The sequence below is a fragment of the Anopheles gambiae genome, chromosome 2 (genome assembly GCF_943734735.2).
Source record: "Anopheles gambiae chromosome 2, idAnoGambNW_F1_1, whole genome shotgun sequence".
Taxonomy (NCBI): domain Eukaryota; kingdom Metazoa; phylum Arthropoda; class Insecta; order Diptera; family Culicidae; genus Anopheles; species Anopheles gambiae.
The window spans coordinates 79,567,921-79,590,581 of record NC_064601.1 but is presented as its reverse complement, the minus strand read 5'-3'; the positions used below and the strand labels follow the sequence as shown (position 1 = coordinate 79,590,581).

The 22,661-nt window shown below is 45.1% G+C and overlaps 1 protein-coding gene across 18 annotated transcripts in view; it reads left to right on the top strand.

Annotated features, from left to right (window-relative positions):
* The window catches only part of LOC5667193 (protein dead ringer), a 105,391-nt gene extending 85,618 nt beyond the window's left edge, over window positions 1–19,773 (top strand). For all 18 annotated transcript variants that reach the window (XM_061643082.1, XM_061643081.1, XM_061643066.1 and 15 more), the window contains 5 exons: window positions 6,179–6,362; window positions 14,615–14,741; window positions 15,808–16,139; window positions 16,217–17,112; window positions 18,102–19,773. In XM_061643082.1, coding sequence (XP_061499066.1) covers window positions 6,179–6,362; window positions 14,615–14,741; window positions 15,808–16,139; window positions 16,217–17,112; window positions 18,102–18,538 — 1,976 coding nt within the window. In that variant the 3' untranslated portion in view covers window positions 18,539–19,773. The remainder of the gene's footprint in view (window positions 1–6,178; window positions 6,363–14,614; window positions 14,742–15,807; window positions 16,140–16,216; window positions 17,113–18,101) is intronic.
* Window positions 19,774–22,661: the final 2,888 nt, after the last annotated feature.

Sequence of the window (22,661 nt, the reverse complement as noted above, 5' to 3'; positions counted from 1 at the left end):
TTTACGTTTTGTTTTCAATAAGCTTTGCTTATACCCTACAAACATGTTTGTGCTTTGTTCACAGGCTATATTATCAATAGAAGATTTGTTTCCCTCTCGTTATAGAATTCATATTGGAAATTTAATTACTAAAATATTACACATACTTTATACATACTTTTTTTGTTCTTATCACATAATCAACATCCAAAGCTGTGTGCCCTACGCCAGCATAAGTGCAATACACACTCAAAAAAGCTTTCTGCATATATGCTCAATAATAGCCGGGCTGCGTCCGAGCTGCGAACATGAAACATTCATGCAATTAAACGCTTATCGTACGAATGCAAATAGTACACGACTGGGTGGTGGAGTAAGGTGATGGAATATTGGACGCAATCCTTGGGTAGAGGGTAGTTAGAATTCGATTTAAATGTGGGGTCGTTTTGTTTTTGCATTTTCCCTTTTTAACCCATGCAGTCTTCGTCATGCACTTCTGCTGCTGTAAACTATTCTCCAGATGGAGTGGCATTTTTTGCTTCCACCTTAAATTCTACTGCTTCAATGTACGCTGCAGTGGAAGAGACAAAAACTACACACATACACACATAAGAAAACATATAAAACTGCTCACACATTTTGGAGCTGATTAAATTGTAGCCTCGGGGCAGAACTCCCTTTGCCGAGCGCGGTCAGTATAATAAGCGGTTGACATGCCATGCGTGCAAAAGAACTAAACAGGAAAATTCTGCAGAATGCAGTTGAATGAATTGTTTGTGCAAATATTAAACTCTTTAGATATTTTTTTTGGCAAGCTCCAAGAATTTCGAACTTCTTCAGTATGTCAGCGCTTTATCTTTAACACTCATGTTGGGTATGAATTCGTTTACTCTCCATCATTTCATATCCAATAAATCTTCAACACATCATTGCCTTGGGCGCAAGATTTCAAAGATTTTCATATTTTTTCTTCAGCTTGCTGAAGAAGTAAAAATTCCCCTCAACCTTGCGCTGAGGTTTTTTGATAGCTCTTGCCTTTGGCGTATCTGTTTATATAAACTACCAGCCCACCTATTACACTTTACCCTTTTGGACTTGTGGCTGCGCGCTTGCAATGGAGCTAGCGAAGGGAAATAAATTTTATATCAGCATAAAACCGTAAAATCTAATTCTCCCAAACCTCCCACAATGCCGCACCACGCGCAATAACCTGCAAGATGAAACGTGAGAAGCCGCTCTGTTTAAGGAAGCTGTTGGAAGACGCTTTTATTATCCATAACGCTTCTCTATCGCTCTCTCTGTTACAATCTATCTCTGGTTGAAGTTGTTCCTCACACTGTTAAGTCTGCGGTGCGTTTTGCGTTTTATAGCTTTTTAATGTGATTTATAACGCGTCTATTTGGTGGAAAACACGGGGCCAGGCTGATGATCTGATCGGTTGATTGAAATGAAAAATAACACTTGTCCGATCTGTTCGGACGAACCTGCTTGGAACGTAGGGCCTAATTCGGGCGAGAATCGTTTTGAGGAACTTTTGGGGAAACTACACCTCTCCAGCAGCAGAACAAGTGAGCGGTAAACCTCTTTGCCATACACTAATCGAATAGTTGTAGTGCGTCATTTGGTGGAACAGTGAAAGAGAAAAGCGTTACAATACAGATGTTTTATTTCGCATTCTGTCCAATATCACACAGCACCGCTGATAAGTTAACACGCCCCAAACGCTTGCTGTTTGCTGTGATAGTTTGCTTGACGAGCCAATTAATTGATATCACACTCAATGATGATGCCAACCATTGCCCTGACACACGATATCGTACCAGCAGTAACGGCAGCAGCAGAGCAAACATTCACTTATCAAGCTCCAAACATGAGTGTCCACCCACTTTTGGAGTGGAATTGAACATGTCACTTTATTGCTCCAATGAAACACGTCACACCGCTCACCCCAGCACTTATTTATAAGCGGAGTCTATCCGCAACACACGCCATTATAATTGATGAACATCCTCCGTTAAAAATTTAACATGTTTCTTGGTTGGTTCCCATTTTGTAAGTGTGTGTGCGTACCTTTTATCGATTACTGCCGCGGAGGTCGCAGCAACAGCCCTGCGATTGATTAATAAAAACACAGAAATCAAAAACACCAAAACACACAAAAAAACGCTGACAGCGGAAGCGGCAATCGCCCTGGAAAGCGGGAGCGCGAACATTCACCGAAATTATCCAAACTAATGGATTCTGTCATGGAGCTGTTGTTTTTGTTTCCTTCACGAGGGGCAAATTCTTGCTGGCCACCCCGCTATAGGGGGGAAATATAACCTCCCTTCCCTTCCCCAACACGATAGAGAGAATTAGTGGAACAGGGTGACCGTTTATATCGGGCTCAGGCAAGCGCACATGCACCACTCCCATTTCTCATCTGGGCGGCAGCACCGGCAGCAGCACGGTGAGCGCGAAACAGTCGCCGGGAGTTTGATTTTGGGTTTCCCGGGAAAATAATCGGACGCAGGAATCGAGAATTAAGGCTGACAGATGAAAACATGGCACAGCACCGGGCGATACCGGTGAAGCGTGTTGGGATACAAGCGATCCAGATGGATGTGTGGGGGGGAAAGCGTAAGATTGGTTCGTGATCGCACAGATCGTGAAGATCACCGTGCAGGCGTGCGTGCCCGTGCTCTGCGTTTGATTAATGCATCGTTGACGGGGATTTTATTTTGCTTCTTTCGTCCCCCTTTTTTTTAATTTCACTCCACCACGTGTTTAGCTATTTTCGAATTGTGCACGAAATTGTTGTGCCTGGGGCTGTGGCGTTTGGTTTAATGTGTGTGGTGAGAAACGGAACAGAAATGTTGTGTCACGCGTCGAATCTGGAATTATATCGCATTGAAAAGGGAAAACGAAATTTCCACCTGGTTTTCATCTCATTAATTTGATGCGTCACTCTTGCGGCTTATGTCTGTTTTTTGCTAGTAAAAGTATTTTTATTATTTTCCTTTTAAATCTAAAAAAACAAATGCAATAATTTGTAGCTCGTATGCTACATTGTCGATCAATAATTGTTTATTCATTTCCTATGACACCCGGCCACAAATGTCGTCACATCCCGGAGCGATGTGACACCCGGAACTAACAAGGATGGCTTTGCCAACAACAAACTAACTTAATTTGCATCCACATCATTATCGATGCACTGCACCGCGCCCCTCCAATTCCGTCTGGGTCGTCTGGGACGTTCCGTACGTGTATTTTTCATTTTTGCATGTAATCCGATTCGTATCAATCGAAGGAAAAACTCCACTCAAGACACATGCACAAGGTAAAGAGCCTCTGCTCGGAAGCCGGAAAAGTGCACGGTAAAGGTATCACATATCTCCTTGGGTATTCGATTCCAAACCCAGTGTCCCCTCCCGTGTTCGCAGTGTCTTAGTCCGATTATATCAAAGATTCTGCCATTCATTTACCGGTGTTTGGCTTTTTTGGTTGCCGTTTTTTTTTGCTTTCCCTCCACGTATCGACGACTCGACACGTTGTATTGTTTTACCCGTCGCCTTCTGACCTCCGGCTGGATTAAAACATTGCTGCCGCCGGTGTTTCATGCCACGCACCAGTGTGTGTGTGTGTGTGTGATGAATATTTTTTTCCTGCCGATTGAAGTGTGAAACCTTTTTTCGTTTGGTCCAATTTTGATCCCTGTTGTCCCTGTTGTTGTTAGTTGGGAAATCTTGTTACGGTTTACCACTCGCTAATTAACACACAAACATTGGCAAATAAACTAAACCCCCACTCCTCTCCCCACGGGCTGGGAAGGGAAGGATCTTGGAACAGAAACTCTTCAAGCGTGAGCGGACTTCGTCAATCACAGATGCAGCCGAAAACGGCGGCCATTTGGCAGCAGTTTCAATAATTAATAATAATACAAAGTAGCGCGCTGGGTAGAGCACGGGCGACCCACGGGCATGTTTATATTTTCACACGCACTAGTTTATAAACAACTCAATCCCGCGGTATTGCCCGTACTCGTGGTGAGTGTGACGAGCCACCGACAAGCGCTGCCCCCAATCGGTGGGAAACTCCGGATTCTGGGTGGGGGGGACGAAATTTCCGCAAAACGTTTTTCATTCCCTCCAGTGAAAAACCACAGCGCACCGACGCTAATCCCGTTGCCTTTCGCTTTGGCATCGCGCACACACACACACACAAACACGAAGTCGAGAGCTCGAAACAAATAAATTGTATTTTTCCACGCGACACTCGTTAGAGACCGGCGTCGAGACCGGAGTTTGTTTGGAAAAGCGAATGTCACAACAGTCGGGAGCCAGTGACCTCATCCCACTCCCATCCGCATCCCGCCGAAACGACAAGCATATGGATGCGAGCCGAGGAGAGGATGGATGGGACCACATGGCTTCGGCACGAGCGAGCGAACCCCCCCACGTTCCCCCACTGTGTCAAATGACGTTGATAATGTGCCGCGATGATGTTTGATGATGAAGATGGAAGCAATCGCTAAATCGCACAAGGGAACGATCGCATTAGCGAACGCGATCGTTCATTAGTGTGGCTTTGCGGGGTGAAAGAGAATGTTGTCCCCCCAGCCACCGAAACGGGTGATGCTAATTTGTCAAAATATTTTCGCCGACTGTGGAGGCGTGTGTGTGTGTATGTGTTTGTGTGTGATTGTGTATGATGAGTAGGTTTCCCGAGGGGAGGGATTCAGAGGGCGACTGGTGGCGGGAGCACAACATAACCTTTTAATCATAATTCTTTTGCAAGAAACATGGATATATCACTCACAACAGATGGCGGTTGCGATGAGTTATTGGATGATACGATGATCTTGCGGTGGAATTTATCATACAGTCCCCCGGTGATGAAATCGCTTTCAGAGTGGATATTTGTCATGTCGCTTTTCTACCTCGTGTAGGTGTGGATAGATTTAAGGCACTGATTTTTAAGCAATCTTAAATTCCACCAAAGCTAATTGGATTGCTCGTTCGGCTGTAAATGCATTCGAAAAGTTCAATAAGTGCTATGCCCTAAATTGGCAACAATCTTGTTCCTATTGTATCAACATGCTCATGAAAATCATACATTTCATGCTTAATGCATATCTTATTAAGATTTGAAAAGGGAAGAAATAAGTAAATTGTTTAATTCCATCAAGCAGCTTTCAATCAATAATCACTCCTCTATTCTACTGCCGGCGCCAGTCACGATGAAGAACGCACTCCTCTAGCGTCGCAACAAATAGGATTAACGCATCAAAAGTAGCTAGAAACTATTTACGCCATCGCCCCCTTCGTTCCCAGTAGTCGATCAATGTACGATCATAATTTCCTCCGAACTCTGAATCATTTACCCTTGTCGTGACGCCATCTCGTAGCGCGACAGTACATCATCATCGTTCCCGATCTGCCGCCCGAAGAGAAGCCCACTTTAGTCCGCTCCTCCGGGCACCGGTAGAAGACAGCGTTTTGGTAAAGAGTTTCGTTGGACCGTCTGATGAACATATTCATCATTTATTTCCCCCAGGCACATCACCACCATCAGTTCCTTCTCCTGCTATTTATCGCGCCGGGAGATGTCGCCGCCGCTGCCACTGCCGAAAATATGCGCATGCATGCGTCCTCAGGAGAAGATGTCAAAATTGATGGTCAGATCGGTCGGTTTCGGTAGCGCTCGGTGGAAGATGTATTTTGTAACATTTTTTCCTTGCTTGTGACCGGTAGCCACTGTTATTGTGGCTGATATTGTTATTGTTGTTAGTGGTTGGTTACATTTTTTTCTTGCTGCTGCTGCTGCTGCTGTACTCCTGCTTTGCCTCTTTACAACCCTGCGCTATGTGTGTTATGGATAATGATCTTCGACTTTGTGCGCTGCCGTCCCCTGCCTGTCGTCGCGCGGGTTTGAACGGAAAGAGTGTCAGGAGGTTACACCTCATGGTTACCATAATAAAAGCGAGCGATAAATAAAAATAGACTGCCCGTGTGCCGCCAGCCGGTGGTGGAGGCTGTGTGGTGGGACCTGAGGCGACCCGGGAGAACGTTTGATTTCAAATGACAAATGTATCGGTCTAGGTCTCTTAGTCGAATGTATTTATTAGTGCTGCTGTTGCCTCGTGAAATAGCATGAATGGCAATGTAAATGGTATCTTTAATCATATTTCTATCTCTCTCTCCTTCTTTTCTTTCAGGCACTCCCATCAACCGTTTGCCGATCATGGCCAAATCGGTGCTGGATCTGTACGAGCTGTACAACCTCGTTATCGCACGCGGAGGGCTTGTCGACGTTATCAACAAAAAGCTGTGGCAAGAAATCATCAAAGGACTGCATCTACCTTCCAGCATCACCAGCGCTGCATTTACCCTACGAACACAGTAAGTATTGGGCCTCCAGTGATGGACAAAAATTAATTGTAAAATTTGCAATTAAACTCATTGTTTTACCGCACATACACACTCGTGATTTAGTGCAGTTTTATGGTTTGAAAATGTCTATTACCATGAGATGCAGCAGATTTTAAAGACCAATTTAAAGGCAAATTTTATATTATTCATAAATGTTGCCGCATAAAACACTACTGCAGCACTCATTGCGTATGCGCAAGCAATTTCTTCATTCTTTGCCTCCAATGCACCACCACCACCGTAGCGCGAGTGCATTTTCCTTTTGCTTGCGCCATTTTGTTCTCTCCCCGTCACTTCCTCTTGCTGTACGCCCATCTCAAAATTGTTGTAATCGGTTCCAGAATAAATTAAAACTGTGCCCAGCGAACCCGCAACCGTCCTGCCGAATCCGTTCCGCTGTTGCGCGAGGAGGGCAACCCTCCTTTCGACGCGATACGCGGTTTCGAATTCTTTCTCAATCTCCGTTTGCGTCTGATTTTCGCGACCGTTTTCTACCGGCTCACCCGGGGGCCACGCACGGGCAGCTGGATGTGGAATGTAAAAGAAAGAGAGAGAGAGGGAGCATGACTCACACAGACACAGCGAGCTCCGAAAGGACCGCTAAAACAAAATAAAGTCAATTAATTCGTCAAAATGTCGTCCGAATGCATGGATGATGGCACCACACACAAACACACACACACACACACCACCCAGGGACATTCCGATGCAACAAAACCCGAGGGAAAGGGGACGGCAAACGCGGGTAGGGAAGCCCTCTCGATGGGATTAAATAAAACGGCACGAGAGGAACGCCGCACAAGCACACACCAAAATGGCCACCGTTGCGCGAAACTCCTTGGCAAGCTGCTGTCCTCTGCATGTGCGAAACGAGACCTACATCATGGTGGAGCACACTGTATAATATATTCCAGATACAAATCGATCCAATGCGCAGAAACGAGTTTACGGAAGGGTTCGCGCATCGCGGCTTCGCTCGCTCATTCGCTGACGACGACTGTTCCGTGCGATCGACGGGTGTAGGGAAAAAGGGGTACAAAAAGTGCAACATATAAACTGCTTGATAACTGCAATCCACGCTCGAAAGGGGGCGTATGTGTATGCGCATAAATTATTACGATCACCGATCCACCGCACGCGCTCGCTCGCCCCATCCTCTTTGCGTTGCAATGGCTCGTTCTGGACTCCGGGCGGTGGGACTCGGTTTAATGTGGTCTAATCATACGGCCGAGCGCTCTATCATTACCAGCGGCACTTATCCTTCGAACGTTGGCAAATGGGTGTCTTCGATGATGCTGATGAGGATGGGGGATGATGGTAAACATGATTGATTTTAAAGCTTTGATGGAATACCAAAACGAAGCTTATGACAGGGTTTTCCAGGGGTTCTCATAGTTGTGGGACACTTCCTTGACTCTTTTATACGGGAAGTGAACTTCATTCTATGGCATCCTTATTGGACAGGCTCCTTGGACAATCCTATTGGAATTGTCCAACAAGGGTGCTATAAAGTCCAATTCCCAGTTCATTAGGTTCATTTCACGTTAGAAGGACTCAATAAAGTGTCCCACAGCTATAAGAACTCCTGGAAAATCCTGTAAGGCGATATCGTTCGCATTGAACAATTCTATGAATGAAAATATTAATCAGGATCTTTAAAATGCATTATTCAGTGGCTATTAAAACTAAAATGCTACTACATTACATCATCCAAATAATTCATTCAGCACACCGAAACACCAAACAAAGCAGCGCGTCAACAACACTTTGCGCATCTATTTTGCTTTCCTCGTTGCTATTACTGGCTGGCGTGGTTCAGAACGTTTAATTGCTTTCAGATATATGTACCTCTCTAGCAACTGTTCACACACTCTTAAGCTCAAGATGCGAAGATTCCATCTACCACCACCATCGCGAAAACTCTTCAAATTGTGTTTACTACGAAAAACAACAAATTGATCGTCATTGCGTCGCATCGCATCACGTGCCCGGCCGGTGCTGCTGCTGCTGCCGCCTGGCGCTCCCGCTTTTCTCGGCAGTAGTTCATGAAATAGCACCAAGGACCCCAAACCATTCCTCAATCCTCCTTTCTCGATCGTGCCAAACCGTCCGCCAGCACGGACCATCACGGACGCCCGCGTTTGGCCAGTTGCCAGAGCGGTCGTCATGATTTATAATCTCGATGCCGCCCACTCTCCGTAACTCCCTCAGCAACGAGCTCCCCGTTGCGTCCGATGCAAGCATTATTATTTATACTTCAGTTTTATTGGATTTCATTTTGTTTAAAGCGCTCTCCTGAGAGACGACGCTCGACCGACCGCGCGCCAAAGCGACCAGCGAGCGTTTCGGAACTCTCCTCGCATTGCTGCAATTGCGTCCCCTGTTGCACATGTGCAGAATTGTAAGTGCATCCAGTGCAAGCAGCCGGCTACATCTGTGTGTGTGTGTGTGTGTGTGTGTGTGTGTGTGTGTGCTCCCGTCCATCTACGAGTCGTGTTTTCATTGGGCATAAAATTTGGGCAGCCAGGGATACAATAATACGCCGACGCCGCGATACCGCGCCGCAAACAGAAGAAACACTGCCAAGACTACCCGCGCTTGTGTGTGTTGTGTGCTGTGGTGCAGGCTGTATGTGAAAGTGCACACAGGGACCAGGGAACGGGCACGACCATCAATGCGCTGTGGGCAGGAAATATGCTCCACATATTCGCTGCTGCTCTCTTATGCTGCCCTTGCGGAGCGGAGAAGCGTTTGAACCGAACCGGACAGCACAAGAAGGGCAAAACAGTTTTATAGGCCGGCACTAAATTAAACTGCATATTAACCGATGTTTTGTTTTGAGCTTGGCAGTGCCTTTTTTAACGCAACGCCCAACCCGATGCCTCCCCAACCCCCGTTTCATCAATAAAGTAAGCTAATTTCATTAAAATACAAATGAGACTCCGAAGCTGAAACCAGAAGGATTGGTGGCCCAGAGTTTTGTTGCTGAGCGATCGTATTTCCGACACGGAAATGACGGATAGATGTGTGTTTGTGTGTGTATCGTGGCAAGCACGATCGAGCCAGATTGATTTATGAAGATCGATCGTTAAAGTTTACTCATTGATGATTAAACAATATAAAATGTACTCTGGAGCGAGTCGCACGGGAGGAAAGCTGCAGCTTGAGCATCCTTCTCATGTGAAAACATTTAATTTCCCTTGCTCCCCCCTTCCCAGTCGTTTATCATGGTTAAATGGTTTGGTTGGTTTGGCATGTTTAACCGAGCGATTGGAATTGCCCTTTATGTCTTTTTGCTCACATTGATTTGTTGCAATAGTTAAAGCAATTACTACGTTTTGCTTTGCTACGAATCGTCTGTTTAAGAAAGGAATAAAAATGAGCTCATAGCTTGTGTGGATGAATAATAAAGACACCCTGACACTAAGTCAAATCCACCCCTATTGCATGCCAGTGGAACAGTGGAACAGCGGAGTCCTTTACCATTATACTCATTGTTCACACAATCATCATGCAAAGCTCTTCTTAACCGCAAACTGATCAAGCTATTATAACATCATCGCAGTACAAAGTACCATCCTGACCGCAGAAAGTTAGGTGACAACCAGCGCGTGAGAGAGAGAGAGAGAGGGAGACAGAGAGAAGGCAAAGGGACACAGGGTGAAAAATAAAAACCAACAATCACTTAATTGTTCAAACATGGACGTGTTTGATATCGTGTACGAAAATGATTGTTTTGGTATATCCTCTCTCTCCCCTTCTTTTTCACTGTTTTGTTTTACGTTTCCCTCACCTATGCGACTATGAGTGTGCTGGCGTGTGCGGTTTGTGGTTTTTTTTTGTCTACTTTCCCCACCAATGAATGCCAAAGCTTTTTTTAACGAATCAATTACACTTCAACATTTCGTTCATTTTGCGCATTATTATGAACAATGCTGAATTTAAATTATTAAAGTAAAAGTGTAAAAGCCGTCCCTCTCGAGGCCGGGAAGCGATAAAAAACCAAAGTGACGGCAAACGATCGGGCGATGATGCTGGTTTATGATTCAATGGGGGTTGCAGGTCTCCTCTTCTGGGTCTCTTCACCACCTTCAACCACAAGGTGATGGTGACGCTATTTGTGGTCTGCACAACCCGCCACCTACATGCCGGTGTACCCAAGAAGTGTCCCAAAACCCCCCCGCTTCTGCCACACATAACCACCCCATACGACCAATGCGTTCATAAACATATTTATATGCGCACATGGCTTAGTCATAAGTGTGCGGCTTTTGGAGCGAACGACAGTCGGGAAGGGGGGGATAGCGCTCGAGTGGGGACCGGTATTTGAATTTCAATAGACAAATATTTAGGCCCCCGGTGTCATTGCACGTGTGCGTCGTCGCTGTCGTTGCGCGATGTAATTGATGTTTTGTGTTGGTAATTAGTGGGAGTGGATTTTTCTGCTTTTCAGGGGTTTGTTTTTAAAGATGCTGCTTGCCCCACTGTTGCTGTAGCATCATCTAGAGCGCGAGGATCTTCCCGATTTGCGCGGATTAATCCGCACCATCAATCCGCTCAATCGACTACGCCAGCAAGATGAAAGACCGCCAGACCATGACGTTGTGTTATGGTTTCCATGCAAAAAAAGAAAACCCTTCAATCTCCATTCAACCACAGCTCTCGGCCCGAACTCGGGGCTCGCTGGCGTCTGTTTGTCTGCTGCGCTCGCAGCAACATCTGCAGCAACGCCCTGCTGCAAAGTCAAAGAAAATTGATTCAAAATATTGTTCTCCATCCTCCGCCGGCCCACGGCGGACAACACACATCTGTTTGCATTGTGGTGCGCCCATGTTGTGCCATGCAGCAGTGCAGCGAAATGCTCGTCGAGTCGGCTAACTTCCTTTGCTCTGTCGATGATTGCCGTGTGGTGTTTGATGCCCCGTGAAATTGTGCCCGAAAGATGATACGATTCGATCATAAATTCATTCTTTTGGCTAATCATTATGTAGCGTCTGCAAAGGGTAGTTATTGTCATTCTAACGCTGTTTGCGCATTACTTTTCAGCTCGGGATGCAGAGGTGTGAACCGTAATAGCATATTCATTTCGGAACTTTTCTCCATGACGCATCAGGTGTGCCGATCGTGTTTGGAACGACACGTGCAATTCTTCTGACTTGAGGCGGAACCACAAGCCTTAGTGAACAACATAGAGCATACTTTCAGTTGTTCGCAGTCGGTGCGAGCGCGCCATACCGTCTAAGGCAGGCTAAAATTGACACCCATTGGGGTATCAATAAGAGCTCTCCCTACCCAAAATGTTGCCTCACCTCCCCGTAGTTTCACTTTTCGCGTTTTTTTGTCTCTCTAAGTGACACAAATTTGGTCTTTCATGGTCGCCGGTGTGATGGTAATTTAAATATTAAATTAATATATTTTTGTGCCATACCGAAATTAATGTCCCGATTGTGGCCCCCCTTTGGGCCGCGTGTGGCAAGCGACAAGCAACCCCCATCTACCCTCACACACACACACACACACAACCACTAACACCCACCGCCTCCCCAAACAGCGGATGAAGCAATGGAAGACAGAAAAAACACAAACTCCAACAGTTCACCTTTATTGTCTGCTCACTCTGCGCGCAAACATTTGGGAGACGATCGACGCTTTCTCGGCTTGCGCAAAAAAAAAAGGGTCGCTGCAGCGGGGAGAGCGCGAGTAAGGGCGAGTCATGGTTGCGGTGCGAAGACATCAGAGGACTCGGTTTTGGATGTTGCGGGTATTTGGCACGATCGACGCAGCGGGAGTGGGTGGGAGTCAAAGTCAATGTTGATAATTTTGTGACATTTATTATTTCCCGTGTTGTTGTTTCCCTCTGTTGCTTTTTTCCTCTCTTTCTCCCGCTGGGGTTTTGCGGTACGATTGTCGGGTTTTCTTTTTTATCTCTTTGTGGTGTGTGTGTGAGTGTGTGTGTGCATGTGACGGGAGATTGTTCTGTGAGGATTTCATTTGACATTATTACTGTTTTTTTGTATTCAAAATTCCTACACAAGCGACTGTGCTGCGGTATGCTGCTGTGGTGTGTTCGCTGAAGGTGGTGGCTGCTGGAAGGTCGATTCTTTACCAGATCTGAATGCATTTGATGCTTGAGCGGGTAACGCCGGGAATACTTTAACCCACTTTAACGTGTTACTGGTTGATAACATGAACAGTTCATACGAATAAATTGGATGATATAGTATGAATTTAGAATCGGCAACGTTCAGCTTAATTTGACCCTTTTTAATTGGTTCATTGAACCCATTGAGCAAGCCTTTTGCGAAGGTAACATGTACATCGTGTGTGTTTTCATTTCGATGTCGATTGGAACATCCATTGAGACGGAGTGTTTTGAAATTTAATGAATTTTACCTTATTATTGCACTCTGCTGGAGTATGGGATGGAATTTTAATCATTTTTTATTGCTCAAAATTCTTCCCTTCCCTGTGGCTGTGGTGTTCCCTTTTGGACACACCCCGGACCACGAGCATAAATGTGCTCAATTAAATGAGTGGCAATGTGAGCTGCAGCTCAAACAATAAATTGAAGATGATCATAAATCCAATGCGTTCATCAACCTGGTTCATGCGTCCATGTTCAATCGGCCCCGCCTGGGCTCGAAATGAAATCTTTCGATTTTTAACGACTTCAAATACAATCCATCAGCAGACAGCAGAACCAAACCCCACACCACATCGCGATAGCTCCTTTGGCCAGCACGTGTGTGAATCAAAACGATTCAAAAAAAAAATCCAAAATTGTTTAAACCTGATTTTTGCAAGAATTTGAAGAAGAAAACGGAAAAATATCGATTATCGCTTTCGCGCTACTAAGCGATCGCGACTCATCCGGGACCGTGCTGTGAGCTCCCTTCCGCTTCGCAGCCTCATCAAAAGGCCATAATAACGCCCGAATGAGGAAGGAGCTTCTGTTTCCACTGTGAGGCTGAGTGAGTGGAACCGAAGGACACTGCACGCATGTCTGGACCACCGGCAACCATCGTATCTCCCGCAGTGGTTCGATTTCGATTTTGCATGCGTTTCTTGCAGCGAAGGAAATGTGGTTCAAGGTTTATTAGCTTTCCGGTTTTCTCGCGGGCGCTATACCAGAAATTCCGAACAGAAGGCAACGTCTGGACATATTCCGTCATTCGGGACATAAAGCCGCCGCACTGTATTAATGAGATTGCTTCACTGTGACTATTTTATGTGTTTTATAAGGAAAGAATAAACCCCTCGTCCAGAACGGAAGCCTCCTCTCTCTCCCGCTCTTTGGCCCGGCCGAAAGACAAAAACATTGTAGTGGAAACTGGGCACTCGGTTCGGGATGTTGAGATGAGTCTTTTGGCGGGTTCTGGCGGGTTATGATGGCTTTGTTGTGTGTGTGTGTGATACACAGCTGCCCTTGCGAATCGTCCGCCCGGATTCTGCGTATGCGTTTCACGATGCAGCGCAATGCTCAATCACTGCTTCCCGGAACTATGCTGTGTGGAAGTTTTTGTAGAATTGGATTTGGATTTGATTGAAATATGCCGAACGGGGTTTTATGAGTTTGTAGCGATTATATTTCAAACTATTTATTATAAATCCACAATGTACTGCCTTTCCAATGGACCTCAAAAGCACGCTCTTTGTCGACTCTTTGTAAAACTTCAACGGCTGAAGATATCTTCAATCTTGAAAGCACAAACACACGCTGGACCGATAGGCGTCCGTTATAAAATACTGGTTTTTCTCTCCCTCTCTCTCTCTCTCTCTCTCTCTCTCTCTCTCTCTCTCTCTCTTTTAATGCTGGTCCAGCATGTATTGCAATGCATGTAAATATGTTTACACAGTCAATTAGAACACACCTGACAGTCCCGACCAAGCCAGACAGACAGACAGAGGCAGACAGGAAAGCCAAGTGAGCGAGATGGCGGTGGCGGTTGCAGCACCTTTCGATGAATTAATATTTATATTCACCTACCTGTTCATCCACTTCTCCCTCGCTCTCTCTATCTCTTTATATACCTTCCTATTTTTTACATTGGTCATCTGTTAGCGCATAGCATAAGCATAAGTAGTGATGCGCTCCCCATCATCGAAACCATAGGTGCAACGCGTTTGCATCATCTCAGCATCATCAACAACAAGCGGCTGGACACATTCTTTTCTGTTTTGGACGCCTCTTTTTACGCCTCTTCTCTCTAATTCCATTACAGGTACATGAAGTATCTCTATCCGTACGAGTGCGAGAAGAAGAACCTGAGCACACCGGCAGAACTGCAGGCGGCCATCGATGGAAACCGGCGCGAGGGTCGTCGCTCTAGCTATGGCCAGTTTGATTCGGTAAGTGCAACGAACGGACCCCACAGACTGGGGGCACACTCACCTACACACACAGGGGGGGGATAGGGGGAGGGGGACTATGTTAGAATCAGCTTCAGTTGATACAGGTGCGTCAAACGCACATGCTGCCCACTAAGTCTCCAATCGTTGCAAGCGATGTAGGGAAGGCATTTGGACTGCAGAAGAAATCGTTTTACATTTTACAAAATATCCCACAATAATGCCACAATAATTTATTGTCACAACAAGCTTCAGTTATTTTTCAAATGCTACATAACTCATTGATCTGTGGGATTTATGTTATTATTAATCGCTTAAAAGCACCATCTGCAATTGATCGCTACATACTGCATATACTGCAACAATCAAACATGTTTTACGACTGGACCGACTCCAGTAAAAACCCGCACGCCCTCTAATGCAATAAACCATAGTCCATAATAATCAATAAACCTTGATCCATGCTTATGTTGCAGTGTTGTAAACTGATCGCAAAACAACGCAATCTGCTACTACAACGGGCCTGGCATGCAAGCCCATGACCAGCACGAAGGCAGGGAGGCATCAGCAGCATATTGCCGCTAGAATGATTCGTGTCGGAGCTCATGTTTTCGACTGGGCCCGTTTAAATCATTCCCGGTTGTTAATGTGTTGTTAAAGGAATGATTTGCTTCCGTGCCCGATGCATACATACGGCTGCAGTGAGCTCACGTTTGCTGCCGCACTTGGGCCTGCTCTAATGGCTCTTGTGGTGTAATAATGGAAATGAGTAAAACCCGAACGTGAAAACACAGCTCCCCGACTTGAGCACTGATCTCGATCTTCTGCGCACATGATCGAATCGGATGTTGTTTGTTTTGCGTTCAAACTACACCAAACATTGATGAAACGGAAATGGAGCTTCTTTCCATTCATGCGTTCGATCGATTGACGTTATTCCAAGTCCATTCATTAAATCAGTACAGTTCTAGTTTAATTAAACAGAGAGAGAGAGAGAGTAATTATGCTTTAAAGCGTGTACTAAATATGTCCCTATTGCTTTGTTATTCTTCAACATGCCTTACAGCCCTCAGTGCAACGTTCGCCGATTCCGCAAGGCATTTCGCAGATGCCGCCCCTGTCGCTGGTGTCGCACGTCAACCAGCAGCAGCACCATCACCGGCTGCTGCCACCGGTCGGCCAAATACCGAACATGCTGCCGGCCGAGTTCGAGCAGCGCATGCTAAACTACATCAAGATGTTCCAGCCGAAGGAGATGGGCCGCTCGCAGAGCCCGGACAAGCTGTCCGCCCTGAACGCGATCGACATTTCGCGCGTCGCCCTGTGGAACATGTACAACCCCAGCCCGAACAGTCCACCGAACTCGCTCAACACTAGCCCGGAAAACAATATGCAAAGGTAGGTCCTTCGCTACAGTGGTTTAAGTTTCACGTTTTTTTCTTTATTAAATTGATTTTTTTGCATCCTTTTTACAGTGCTCTCGATCTGTCGGAATCGCCCGATCACGCAATGGCAGCGATCAAGCGCGAACGGGACCACCCGGTCGACTTTAGCGATCCGCGTGACTACGGCAACGGGCTGGGACCGCCAGCCAAGCGCAGCCACCATCATCACCACTCGCACCATCACAACCGCTCGCTAACGCCCCAGAAGCTAAACAGTTCCTCGCAGGACGAAGATGACGCCCGGTCGGACAGTACACCGGTCAACCTGCGCGAGAATGGGTCGCACGGACGTCGTGCCACGCTCGACGACGACGGTGACGACGAGGAGGACGAAATGGAGGACGAAACGACCGACGAGGACATGCTGCGGGCATCGTTTGCTGCGGCCGCCGCTGCCGCTGCCGTCAACCAGCACCCGCTCGCGCTCAGCCTTGCCGATCACCATCTTCAGCAGCAGCAGCAGCAGCAGCAACAGCAGCAGCAGCAACGTGAGCGAGAACGTATCCAGCAGCAGGTGGCCGCCCAGCAGCAACAGCAGCAGCAGCAGCGCGAACAGCAACACAGTCTCGCCACGCTCGATCTGAGCATACTGGACCGCGAGCGGCTACGCTGTGACAGTGCCGACAAGCTGAAGCGCCAAAGCCAACAACAGCAGCAACAGCAGCAACAGCAACAACAGCAGCAGCTGTTGGATCAGCATCATCTGCACCAAAGGCAATTGCAGCACCAGCAGCAGGCGCGTGTTGCGCGCGAACTGCGCAAGCACGAGAACGGTGATCGGCTCAGCCTGACGCCGGACAGCAGCGAGCTGCTGCATCACTCGAAGAATCATCTATCGACTAGCGGTGGCGGTGGTGGAGCCGGTAGCGATCCATTCAGCTCTCCGCTGGGCATTACCGGCATGCAGTTTAAGCTGATCAGTCGAGGTAAGATCTTTAGAATAGAGATGAGAATCACTTAGCTGTTGCATTGATTTGAATCAGAGCAGAAGAGTGATTGTAGGGATTTGATTCTTTAACTCATTCTTTAACGATTCTGAAACAAGCGCAACACACATCCTTTGTGCCGGCTAGATACTTACTTTTTTGGGAATCTAATGCCTAAATCAGTTCTGCAAAATGTCATTGTCAATGTTATAAAAAAAATCTGACTGAAACAAATTCTATGTTCGTGTGGTGACATTTTAGAATGCTTCGTGACATTTTTGCAACCAATGGTTGTTTATGACTTTTTTTTCACTGTGATTAGTTTTGCAAAATGTCACTGACATAGTCATGACAATTTCTGACTGAAACAAAATCATCAGAGGTGAGACTCAAACAGTTGGTGCGACCATCACATATTTGATGACATGTTTGCAACCAACTCTTGGTCAGTCAGACATGCCAAGTATAGTTAGGTGCTACAAAAAATGTCACCAAGCATTTGGTCATCCCGCTGTTTGAGTCTTAACCCTGATCATCATAGTTGTGTACGTGAGCTGAATTGAATATCGTTTCAATCAGGAGTATTGGTGACTGAAACAGTGGCTTTTGGCAGCACTGTTCATAACCAGAAAAGGTCATCCTTGCGACGGCATTAAGCTCAGCTTGACAGTCAGAGTATTCCGTTAGACTCAAGCATTCACATGTTGCGTTGGGAATGCATTTTCATAGAGTATCGACAATGACCATCAAGCTGTTCATTTTTTTCGTGGTGATCGTTATTTGATGCTCATGACATTTTGCAACACTGCCCGAAATCAATGTGGCTAAATTCCGAAATATAAAATATTTATGCTGAGTTGATTCATTTGTAGAATTCAACTCACTCACCGTCTCTTACTCAGTGCGTACATCTCTACTTCATCCACTCTGATTCACTCATTGCCATTGTATCACACTGTTACTAAAACTCTTGTTCTCTCTTTCCGTAGGTGACGCTAGCAAAGGCGACCAGAAGCTGGTGGTCACGATGGAGTTCAATGGCGTACAGTACGAGGGTGTCCTGTTCGCGAACCCGCTCTCCTCCGCCAACCTGTCAGCGCCGCCGGCCTCGACGCCGCCCTCCTCGTCCGTGTCGGCTACCTCGGCCTCCCCGATCGGTTCCATGGTATCGCCGGTCAAGTCGAGTGCCGCCGCCCACATCGCGTCACCCCTCGACGAGCGTGATTCGTCCGCGTCCGCGAACATTGACGTGGCGGCGATGGGCAGTGCACTGGCAGCAACCGCAACCGTGACCAGCAACGCCAGCAGTAATGCCACCTGCATCCAGCAGCAACCACTGGACGGTGCAGTAACGCCACCAGCAGCCCTCTCGATCACTGCACCATCGGTTGGTGCCTCAAGCCCTGCCAGGTCGTTAGTTTCATAGGCTGGCAAAGACGCTTCGACGACCTCCCTCCCAAGCGCTCTCTTTTCCCTTCAGTCTCACTCTCTCTATCTCTTCTTCTCTCTTTATCAAGACAAGAGAACGGCTCGCTGAAAAGGATATAAAAACGATAGGATTACAAAAAAAGGCGCTCTCTTCTATATGATCCTCACCTCGCTTCTGGTTTAAATGCGTTACAAGTCCGCTTTCCCTCTTTGTTTGTGTCCCGAGGAGGGGATGGGGGGGGGGGGGGATTGGGAGGATTGGAATCTTAGCAGTAGCTCCGATAGAGATGCTATTTTATTTTTTTAATGTAATAATACACACACGTACATACAGCATGTACACGAATGTTTGTAAGCAAAGGGAGTAACTTATACTGTTAGCAAGGTTAGCGCGTAAACGAATTGCGATTGATAAGGGCCGCCCCTTCCTATACCGTTTTATCGACTTGACATGATATCCTTGTAGAGTTCACACACACACATACACGGTTTATGATATATTATATACATAGAAGGTACGTTTTTTATCATTTTATCCGCATAACGTGCGGAGTGTTAAGCGTAAGGTGATCGTCGTTAATTTTGTGGCTCGAAATGTTTCTCTTAAAAAACTGTTCCATAATGCAGCTAAAGCATTCGAGTGCATGTCACAGTGTGCAGCATTGTGCAATTACGGCGAGACACTGAGAGGAGGGATTAAGGATATAAGGAGAGCGAGCGCATTATAAAACGACTTACTCTCTATCTCTCTCTCACATACTGAACGATGATCAAAATGTAACTGATAGCGAACAAAAAGCGCATCGAGAATCGAGGAGCAAAAGATGCAGCAGAAAAAGCTTAACGAATATAGTCTCTAGCCTAGGAGTGTTCGATGGTATAGTTTTTTTTTTGTGGTAGTGTTAGTAGCAAGTTGGAATGTTTTACGAAAATGTCTTCTTTACTTAACTTTTATTGCAATGTTGTGCGTGTATTTTTTTTAATTATATCGAACGCGTTCGAAAGCGCATTTGGATAGGCTTAGAGGAGGGACAAACAGAGGAGAGAGTGAGTGAGAGAGAAATAAAGAGAGAGACAGAGAGACAGAGAGAGAAACAGAGGCAAATGTCCTGAGATACTAAACCCTCGCGAACGATTTAATTAAGTGCTTAAGTTTTACTCTTACTGTCCCTTTTTTTATTTCGCATTAAAATTATAAACCCATCGGATACATAGTTAGGTGGAGATGGCAAATAGTTTTATTATTTTTTTATATCATCCTTTTTCTTCCTCCTTTTGCATTCTTCGCTACTTTTCCTTTTTTTGTTTTTAATTTGCTCTTCTTCCGAACCAAAAATTATGTTTAATAAGCCAATTGACGATTGCGACGTGTACGTGTTTCCTTTAACTTACACTGTGTTAAGTGTGCTTTTTTTCTACGAACCTATTTCCCTTATTTACTACTATTCTTCTCCTGTACAAACCCTTTACACCGGACACTGGTGCTTAAATAAGAAATCATGAACATGATACAGAGCTAAACAAAGCAGGACACACGTTTATACGAAATTGTATTTTGTAGTTTCTTTAATTGTGTTTTAGTGGTTCCGTTTTCTTGTTCTTTTTTTTTTTCTTTTACAAAATCAGAAAGCTAGCCAAAAAGAAAAAGAAAAAAATACGGAACGCTTAGTAGTAGTAGTAGCGCGCGTTAGTGGAGAGTAGGGAATTTGCTCTCGTAGTACACGACACAGGTTGGTTTAATAATGTAGCAATCCATTAGCACAGCATACAAAAACTATAACTTGTACAATATACATAAGCGATAGGGTGGTCGACAGAGAGACAAACAAGAGGGCAGGAATGTGTGACGAATGTTAAAGAAAAGAAAAGCAAAAAAATGCATACTGAATCTAGCCAGAGCAAGCAAAAATGATGAAAAAGAAAACGGGAATATATGCAACTACATTAATCAGCAATCTTTGTAGCACTATGACTAAAGCAAAAATATGCAAAGCCCCCACGAATTAGGCGCATAATGTTTAGCTCTATGCAGCTGCCACTAAAAGCAGTAATAGAAGTAGTTGTAGTAGTAGCAGTAGTACAGGTAGTAGTGACAGATAGTGATAGTGAAATTATTCAAAGTTGCATATAATTCATGTGGCGCTTTTTCCAGACCCACCCACAACATCCCACATAAGTCGGCGCTGGTAGGATGAGTTTTTCCCTCCACTTTCTCTTTATTGTCGTTTCGTTAGTTGCATACCACGTTAGGGCATAGCAGGCGGCTGTTCAGTTTTCCGTTCCGTACCGCGGAGACGCGTCACAGTGTGTGTGTGTGTGTCTGCTGTTGCTGCTGCCATGTGCGTGTCGATGTGTATGCTCCAGTACGCGAATGCTAGTGGAGCAGGAGGGGGGAGGGAATGGGGGGTTCGAAGAGACAATGTGCTCTCTGTTACACCTTTCCCTATAATATTTGAAATAAATTAATGCACTTGTATTAAAACATCACCACGGGTTTTTCGAGTTTGTTTGTGTCGTTGCTTTGAAAAAAAATGGGGAAATTAAGTTCTTTTGTAAACTACGAAATGGATTGGTGCTGGAGGTTGCTGCACACGTTCAAGATAACAAAATTACGCCTTTGCTTGAGACGGTTATGGTAAGATTCATAGGTTTAAATTAAAAACAGGTAGTGTTTCAAGGTTATGAAATATTTGAAATACACCGAAAGATCAAGGGGGAAAACATTTATTTTTTCATTAAAAATTTTGCTCGGGTTTTCTTCTCAATTATTCAACAACGGTAATTCTAAACATTACGAAAGCCAAAAAATAAAACTTGACAGGTCTAGCTAAATTATTCAAACAATGGGGAAAGAAAACGAATTACGAATCCACTAGAGTATCCATTGTACACTGTACAAACATTTTCAAATCATTACAAACTTGTCTACTACTACTCAAGGGAAAACATGAACGATCACACGATCGCTCAAACTTCGTAAAGCGCATCTTCCCTACCATCTTGGGTCGTTTCCATATAATCTGTTCGCTCGTATGAAGCATAAGATGGTACCTCAGGTCGACGGCTATTAACAAATATCGGGATTTTCTTCTCATTTTGCACGATGAATTGTGGCCAGCCATTTTAACATCAATTTGTACTCGTTGATCTATGTTTCGTTGCCTCAATGCTGAGCATAACAAAAAGCATAAATAGTTCAAGTTCCCAACACAAGAGCGCGCAGGAGGCGTGCGTGAAATATTTCAATCGGTAACATTTCACATGTTGTACAGTGAAGAACAGAAAAAGGTGATTGCGACTGTTGGGAAAATTTAAATTTACTGCCAATTAATGGAAATAGTTTATTAAATCTAGGAATATTTTATGAATGTACATGACGTTTTCAAGTACATGACGTTCTAAGTAAAATAGTGCTGAATATAAAGTTTGAAACATCAACAAAATGATAATGAAATAGTGCTAAATATTTATCATAGCAGACTTACTTAAGGTATCATCCATTAATTACGTATCGCTGATAGAGGGAGGAGGGAACAAATGGCCCGAGGTACAACTGTAACACTAGAAACAGGAGTAATACCAATCCAATTTCTTTCAAACCCAATTTGTTTCAAACAAACTGGAGATGTTGGTAACGTTTTTTCGTCCGAGTTGATCATTGGTTGTAATTTTATGGATACATCGAAAATGCAGACGGAACTCCTGCAAGTAGTATCGATTTTGTTCGTAATTTGTAACACATGAATAACATATCAAGCTTTACATATGGGATGGGATAACTTGGGATAACTTTTCTTTATGTAAAATATAATATAAGTTTATCTTTTTTTCAATACATAAATTGTGAATGCATCATAATAAATTTAAAACAAACAAAAAACCCAAACACTCTATTTATGTTAAATCAAATATGCTATTGGAGGAAGGGGAGAGGGGTCATTCTGTTACGTAATTTTTGAGGGGAAGAAAGGGGGGTTCTTCCAACGATACAGTTTGTTACACTAGGAGGAAGGAAGAAGGGGTTGAAAATTGGCTATTTTTGCGTTACTTAATTGATGGACGCCTAAGTGTGTATCCGCCGGAATTGGTTTGCTGCAAGAGTATCTAAAGCCGTCCCTGTT